The sequence below is a fragment of the Dipodomys ordii genome, unplaced genomic scaffold (genome assembly GCF_000151885.1).
Source record: "Dipodomys ordii isolate 6190 unplaced genomic scaffold, Dord_2.0 Scaffold18, whole genome shotgun sequence".
NCBI classification, from domain to species: Eukaryota; Metazoa; Chordata; class Mammalia; order Rodentia; family Heteromyidae; genus Dipodomys; species Dipodomys ordii.
Window position 1 is genome coordinate 12,708,914 of NW_012267234.1, and position 7,989 is coordinate 12,716,902.

Sequence of the window (7,989 nt, forward strand, 5' to 3'; positions counted from 1 at the left end):
TCAAGGCTAGTGCTCTACCACTTGAGCCACAGCGCCACTTCCGGCTTTTTTCTTTTTGCTTATGTGGTGCTGAGGAATCGAACCCAGGGCCTCGAGCAAGCAAGGCAAGCGCTCTACCACTGAGCCACCTTCCCAGCCCCTCAGAATTCTTAAAGAAACAAACTCCCGACTAAGATATGACTCAAGTGGCAGATCACCAGCTGGGAGAGAAAAAGCGTAGTGAAGACCATGGAAGGCACCTGAGTTCAAGCCAGAGTACCACCACAAAGAAAAAGAAAAGAAACAAAACTCCATGCATGTATATAAATGTGTTGTAGTTGATTGTAAGGAATTAACACACATGATTATGGAGGCTGAGAAATCCCACAATGTGTGATAGGAAAGCCAGTGAAATACTAACCAGTCCGAGTGAAAGCCTGATTAGGATTGATGATAGCATTTTTCTTAGTCCAAGGGTAGGAGAAGTCTAGTCTCGGAGTTCAAGCACCAGAGGAAGAATGAAATCTCACTTAGTCTACCTACTTTGGGGAGGGCAGTGTGCTTTATATGGAATACTAATCCTGGTGGTAATTTTTCTGGAAACACCCTTACAGACACACCCAGAAAAGTATCTAACCAAATACCTATGATTCCTATCACCCAGTCATAGAACTGCAGGAGCCTTGTCCAGAAAAGAGGTTTTAAAGAAGTTAAAAACCAGAGCTCCTAGACTTTAACCTGGTTCAGAATATTCTCCAGGAGACACTGACTCATACCTTAGCTCAGCAGTTGGTAAATTGTATATTGATTTTTAGTTGAGAGAGTCAGATAAGGTAGACAGAAAATACCTGTGTCTTTGTGAGTGAAGACTATGATACCTGCAGCACAGAAATGTCGGGCTCTAAGACTATCTATAATAAATTCCATTTAGTAAATTCATTGAGTCAAGTCTTATTGGTCGTATCAGTGAAAGACCGAGGCAAGCAGCTAGGAACTGACTGGTAGGGATGGAACCAGGGTGGTGCTCACCAGGTTCCTGGCTACATCACTTTTCTCCCCCTAGACTGGAGGCCCCACCTAGGTGGGAGGTTCCCTTTACCTGGTTACTTCTTTTGATTCCTCCACCTTTAGGTGATCCCAGAGACAGCAGAACTGGGGCAGCCGTTAAAATAGCGCGCATTAGCATTGGGAGGGAGGGATAGGGAGGGCCAGGAGAGAAACTGGAACAACAGGAAGCTTGTACATGGTCCTGCCCAGGAAATCAGGTCTTAAAGGAGAAGTCTTGCAGTTTTAGCAATGGAGGCATGCACCTGTCCCCAGAGTATGAAAACTCTTTTAACTTACATTGATAAATGGTGTAGTGGATTGGGAGGGTTCTTATAACTTGATTGCCCCCACCTTCCTGACCTTGTGAGTGGTCCTCTTCGACCTGGATCTGAAAGGTGTCACTGGTAGTGGGTGCAGGCTTGTCTTGTCTTCTCTGGTCTCTGGTAGGCGGCTGAATAATAAAGGATTCTCCACTTAAGCAAGGTTCTTATTAGAAGCCAGGAAGCAGCTAGGCTCTGGCTGTAGAAACAGCTGTACCAACAACAAGAGAAGGGACTGAGGAAAATCCCAAGAGCACAGGTGACTGCTCCCCCTACCTCTGGGTATGTGGGGCAGAATCTGGCCTCAGATGCAGTTGGGGGGAGTCTTGAGAAACCACCTGTGGCTCTCTCTGGAAAGAAAATCGTGCTTCTCTTATCCACTCTGCTCAAGTACTGCTGAGGCCTCTGAGGAAATCAAGTGGTCAGGATGATTCTGCAGACCTTTGGTTTATCTTGTTTGCAGAGCTGACTTTCATTTGGTTCAAACTTCTTTCCTAACTGGAAATAAAATTTCCTAGAAATGTTAACCTTCAGGCAGTTCATAAATATCATAGTATTTATAATTCCATAGGGCTTTTGATGCTCAATAGAGACTGAACAATTTCAAGAAAAGATGGGGACAGTAGAATAATAGAATCCTTCCTGATCATCGGAAGACCTTTCAGGAAAGGTGGGGGCATCTTACCTCTTGCTCTTTATTTTCCATTTAAAGGTCATTGGCAAACTCAGCACCTTATAACTAGTGCTGTAGAACTCTTGTCACTTGCTTAAGTGGAAGAAAACTATCCTTTGTTTCCTATGGCATTATCTAGAAACATGGGTTCTGTGGAAGAAATGCTGGGACAAGATAAAAGATTTGAAATGAGTTTTGTATATGTGTGTGTATGTGTGTACATGAGAGTGCATATGCCAGTCCTGGGGTTTGAACTTAGCCTGGGCACTGTCTCTTTGCTTTTTGCTCAAGACTAGCACCCTTCCACTTGAGCCACAGCTCTACTTCAAGCTTTATTTGACGGTTAATTGGAGGTAAGAGTTTCATGGACTTTATTGCCTGGGCTAGCTTTGAACCTGGATGCTCAGGACTCTGCCTCCTAAACAGCTTGGATAATAGGCATGAACCAGCAAATATATGGTTTTGGTTGTTTCTTGTTTTTGTCAGTCATGGGCCTGAACTCTGGGCCTGGGTACTGTCCCTCAGCTCTTCAGCTCAAGGCTAGTGCTCTACCATTTGAGCTACAGTGCCACTTCCTGCTTTTACTGCTTATGTGGTGCTGAGGAATCGAACCCAAGGCCTCATGCATGAAAGGTAAGCACTCTACCACTGAGCCACCTTCCCGGCCCCAAATATATGTATTTTTAAAAGACCTGTATGTGTGATCTTTTTGCCATGTGCTTCCTGTGCTTGTCAGCTGGTAGCACAACATGGTTCAGGCTCCCTGAGGTCCTGTGCTATCTCTGGCTCCCTTAGCTGCCTTAACTTAAACAACTTACCTGAGCTTTTGAGGGCTTAGTGTCTTTATAATGCTTATGATAATTCCTACCTTGTATTTATATTGTGATCATTGAGAAGGTGTGTAAACACAATGGCTGTCCATACAAATGAGTCAGTAAATGCAGACTATCTTTTATTATCATTGGTAAGAGGAAATGCTTGCCATGCATCTAGCCATGCAGTTAGTCATGCACCATGTTCAAAGAAGCAGCATGGATTCCAGCAACTATGGCTGCTGGCTACCCCCAACACAATTTGCATGGCCTGAGACTGGTGTGCTCATGCTCACAGTCCTATCAGTGTATCCCCCTAATCTTTTGTCCACTCAAGTCCTTCCTGTCCCCCTTGTGTTCCTTCCTCCCCGGTGACTACTCCCAAACTCCATGAGTGTGCTACCACTTTATTCAGTTCCCTTCATTTCAAGAGTGCTTTCGGCAGGCACCGGTAGCTCATGCCTGTAATCCTAGCTACTCAGGAGGCTGAGATCTGAGGATCATGGTTCAAAGCCAGCCTGGTCTTAGAAAGTCCATAAGACTCTTACCTCCAATTAACCACCAGAAAACTGGAAGTGGCGCTGTAGCTCAAGTGGTAGAGCACTAGCCTTGAGCTGAAGAGCTGAGGAATAGCACCCAGGCCCAGAGTTCAATCCCCACGACCAACCAGAAAAAAAGTGCTTTCATGTTTCTTATCTCATGTAACCTTTGCAAGAAAGAGTAAGGTTAATTCTCCCTCTGAGTCCTCCCTGCTCCCATTTCAGGTGAGGAACCTGTGGTGCAGGGGTGGGTACCATCCTGCCATCATCTTGCCATTTCTCATTCACTTAATAAATGGCCCCTGAATTATTTTGTGTGAGATTTTACAAAGGAGTGCAAAACAAAGGCACCCAGAGTCACTGACCCTACTTCAGTTCAAATGCAGCTCTCCACTGCCATGGTGCTGTTTCCTCTCCAGAGGTAGCGGCTCTCTCTCAGAGCCAACTTTTTCTTCTCTCATGAAAAGGTCTTTATCTGGGAGCTGGGAAATTCTGGGCCAGGCCTGGATGCACACACGGATGCACGCTAGTCCTAAAGCTTGAACTCAGGACTTGACCTTCTGTTTTTCAGTGATAGTGTTTTGTCATTTGAGCCTCAGCTTTACTTCAGCATTTTCTGTAATTAATAGTCTCTTAGACTTTTCGGGCTGGGCTGGTTTCAAACCACAATCCTCAGATCTCAGCCTCCTGAGTAGCCAGAATTACAGTTGTGAGCCACCAGCACCCTGCGGTGACATTTCCTTTCTAGACCTCCTTTTGGGTGGCCTACTTGCCAGCACCTGAGCTGTAACTCAACCCCTTCTGCACTCAAGGAATCCCCTGGGAATTCAAGGGAGTGAATGGTGCTATTATAGGGATAACCTTGAATTTGTTCTGAGTTATCAGGAAAGGTACACACACAGCACAAAAAGTGGAAGGCTTTTTCTGGTAACAGATTACCTGAATATCTTACAGGGAACAAAACATGCTTGAGCTGGGGCTGAAGGGTTTTCTCTGAACACCTCTATCTGTACTCTACAGCCCAGCCCTTGACTATATAGATGGTGATAACTGAGCAAATTCAACAAACAGATATCCTGTAGCCATTTATAGTTTTACAAAATCTTTTGAGTTGAGTAGAAGAAAGGAAAAATGGTGTGAATGCACAGGGACTTAGGTTAGACCCAAGAGCAACTTCATTCTTCCAAGAGAAAGTTCATTTTTCATCTCTCCATCTTGTGTGGCACTGGATCTGTACATTTCTAAACTGAGCTAGAAAATAATCAGACTGGTGAATTTTAGATCCATTTATGCCAGACAGTCAAGGATAGAACACCCCTCCTCATCCCCAAGTTTCTTTTCAGTCTTCTGGTTTCGTTACTGACAGACTTGTTACAAAGGCCTTTTCTCAAAGTTTGGGCTTCCTGGGCTGAGAATGTAGCTTAGTGGTTGAGTGCTTGCCTAGTACGCATGAAGCCCTGGGTTCGATTCCTCAGTACTACATAAGCAGAAAAAGCTGGAAGTAGTACTGTGGCTGAAGTGGCATAGTGTTAGCCTTGAGCAAAAGAAGCTCAGGGACAGTGCCCAGGCCCTGAGTTCAAGCCCCAAGACTGGCAAAAAAAAAAAAGGTTTTGATTTCCTAGTTTCCAGAGTTGGGACATTTCCAAGACTTTCTAGTTGGGATGTTCAGAGTGCTGAGAATCTTTCAGGAAAGGGGTAGGAGAGAATGGGGACAATGCCATCTGTCGTTAAACAGGTCCTATGTCTTATGTGTTTGCCCTATAGTTTAAAGCAGTATCATTGAGAAAAAGAATTTAAAAACTTTAAGTCATCCAGCCACAGCTTTCCATACAGATTAGCAGGCAGCCACATGCAAGATACTGGGGAAGGTGTGAATGCTTCTGTACCCAGAGTGGCACCAGTGGCCCCTGAACACTTGGCCATTTATCTGTTTCATAAGAAATGTTATGGACCATCATTACTATTGTCAAATAAAACTGTGTCTAGAAAACTTGACGGACAATTTAAGGAGTGAAATCTGCTCAGCAGTCGTTGGATGTTAGGAAGTACAGACCAGGAAGGTAAAAATCATTGCTGTGATATGTACAAAGTGATACAGACAAATCAATAACTTTTTAACAGCAATAGATCTTTTGGGTAGACTTTATATGGAAAAGAATTGATTTATTTGAAAAATCATCTCAATAAGAACAAAATGGAAAAAATTGATACTAGTTCATTTTGTGTTTACATATATATATACATATATATATTTTTAATAGATCAAGGGATTAGGTTTGCTTAATAGATTTCAACTCAGAAATTTTTCAGTCAGAATCACTAGTCCTGATACAGTGCTGATGAAACTCTTTGGGTACATGAGTCCAAACCTTTTGGGGGATAAAATGGCAGATCATGAGACCCTGTGCTCTGTTTACCTGGCACCTTGAATCAGCTGTTTCACGTAGTGACTTTTGGGAGCACTCTGGAGGGCCACCAACTGCTCTTAACACTTCTCAAAGACAGCTTCCATAGCCCTTGGGTGAGGGATGAAGGTACTTCCTGGGTTGGTGGATGAGACTCTTGTCTCTAATCAACTACCAAAGAAGCTGGAAGTAGAGCTGTGGCTCAAGTGGTAGAACTCTGGCCTTGAGGGGGGGAAAAAAGAGCTTAAGGATAGTGCACAGGCCCTGAGTTCAAGCCTCAGGACTGAAAAACTCATGTCAGGTATCAGTGACCTCTAAAGGGGTTATCGGGGGTATGTGGCAAGGAAAGCCTTAGTGAAAGCTGTCCCCCAAATGCAAACAAAGCCTCAAGGACTTACGAAGAGAAGTCAGGTCTAGGTCCGTTCACGTTGCCATTGTGTACAGTGGCTGACTCCACACATGGTCATCACAGAGTGGGTCGATATTTATGGTGGATATTTGGATTTGGAGAAGATATTTACCGTTTTCCTCTCTTTCAGGTTTCAAGTGCCCCATTTGCTCCAAGTCTGTGGCTTCTGATGAGATGGAAATGCACTTTATAATGTGTCTGAGCAAACCTCGCCTCTCCTACAATGGTAAGGGCTGGGCCTCACCAGCCTCCTGTATCAGTCAAGGGAACCAGCGGGGGAGGGGGCACGACCCTTCACCTGGGGGCAGCACAGGGCACTACAGTATCAGCCACCTAAGTGCGACGGAACCCACTATTCCAGGGATCCTGGGAGCTATTCTGAGGAGCACAAGTCAGAATTAGCAGAGACGTGGACCAAGGATCATGTCCACAGAGATGGGAATTCTCTCTGCTACTGAGTCCCTTGCCCAAACCCCTCCTACAGTCCATTTCATGGACTATAGTTTGGAGATGCCCATTGCCTCTTCTGCTACTCCAGTAGGCCCAAGATAGCGAGACTAACCCTGTGAGCTGGCAGGGGGCCCAGGAGGAAGTACCTTCTCCCACACACTCCAGACCCTCTTTGCTCTACAATTCCATGACAGAATTCGAGGGATGGAGTTCAGTCCGTCTTACCCTTCAGGGAATAGGGACAGGAGGCTGCCTCAGACCTGAGCCTTGACTACAGCAGAGGGTAGGGCCTGGGGATTTTGTGAAACTCAGATCACCCTAATATGGTGTCTCTGAGGAGAAAATGAATGTCAGCATCTACCTTTTTTTTTTTTTTTTTTTTTGCCAGTTTGGGGGCTTGAACTCAGGGCCTAGACACTGTCCCTGAGCTTCATTAGCTCACCACTTGAGCCACAGCGCCACTTATGGCTGAGGAATCGAACCCAGAGCTTCATGCATGCTAGGCAAGCACCACTAAGCCACATTCCCAGCCTCTAACTGGTGTCCTTTGAGCAAGGATTTAGGAGTCCACTGATCTAAGTTCAAAACCTTCCTCTACCCCTCACTGACTATAATCTTAGTCAAGTTACTAACCTTAGTAGAGCCCGTTTTCTGATCCACAAAGTGGGAATGGCAATCCCTGTGGATAAAACCCTTTAGAGCCTGGCAGTCAGTGCTTATGAAGGGACAGCTATCCTAGGTCAGGCAAGGCCATCAGTAGGCTGCTGTGGTCACTAGTTTCCCATTCTTAGGTTCTTAGATGTTTAGACTTCAAGCTACATTTGTCAAAGAACTGCATCTTCTAAAAGAACAGGCTATGGATCGGAGCGGATGCTCTCCTACCCCCAGTACAGGCCCAGCTTCTTGAATTAAAGTCAGAGTGGGACCTAGGAAAAGACTTCTAAGAGACTGAGGACTTATTTCCTGCCCCCATCTTATGATAGACTTCCTGGGGGACACTCTCATGACATTGTATATGTCCTTTCCACACCACAGACTAGGAAGATTTCTGATTCCAGGATGATCCTGGGATTTGACAAGTCTGATCCTCTTGGTTCTCTTAAAAACATACCCTACTACAGATTAAGTATCTCATATCTGAAATGCTTGAAACCAGAGGTGTAATGATTGTAGAACATTCGAATAGGTATTACCAGATAAGCATCTAATTCTAGAATTGAAAACCCAAAATCTGACACTCTTTGTCATGTTACCACTCAAAAAATTTCAGGGGGGCTGGGAAGGTGGCTCAGTGGTAGAGCGCTTGCCTTGCATGCATGAGGCCCTGGGTTCGATTCCTCAGCACCACATAAGCA

General features: G+C 45.0%; 1 protein-coding gene and 1 long non-coding RNA gene across 3 annotated transcripts in view; one reads left to right on the forward strand and one right to left on the reverse strand.

Moving 5' to 3' along the window:
• Positions 1-1,158, reverse strand: part of LOC105982893 — an 11,088-nt gene extending 9,930 nt beyond the window's left edge. Inside the window, exon 1 of the long non-coding RNA XR_001174929.1 lies at positions 1,079-1,158. This is a non-coding gene — a long non-coding RNA (uncharacterized LOC105982893). The remainder of the gene's footprint in view (positions 1-1,078) is intronic.
• The window catches only part of Znrf1 (zinc and ring finger 1, E3 ubiquitin protein ligase), a 90,475-nt gene that overhangs the window by 65,047 nt on the left and 17,439 nt on the right, over positions 1-7,989 (forward strand). For both annotated transcript variants that reach the window (XM_013012624.1, XM_013012625.1), the window contains exon 2: positions 6,315-6,410. In XM_013012624.1, coding sequence (XP_012868078.1) covers positions 6,315-6,410 — 96 coding nt within the window. The remainder of the gene's footprint in view (positions 1-6,314; positions 6,411-7,989) is intronic.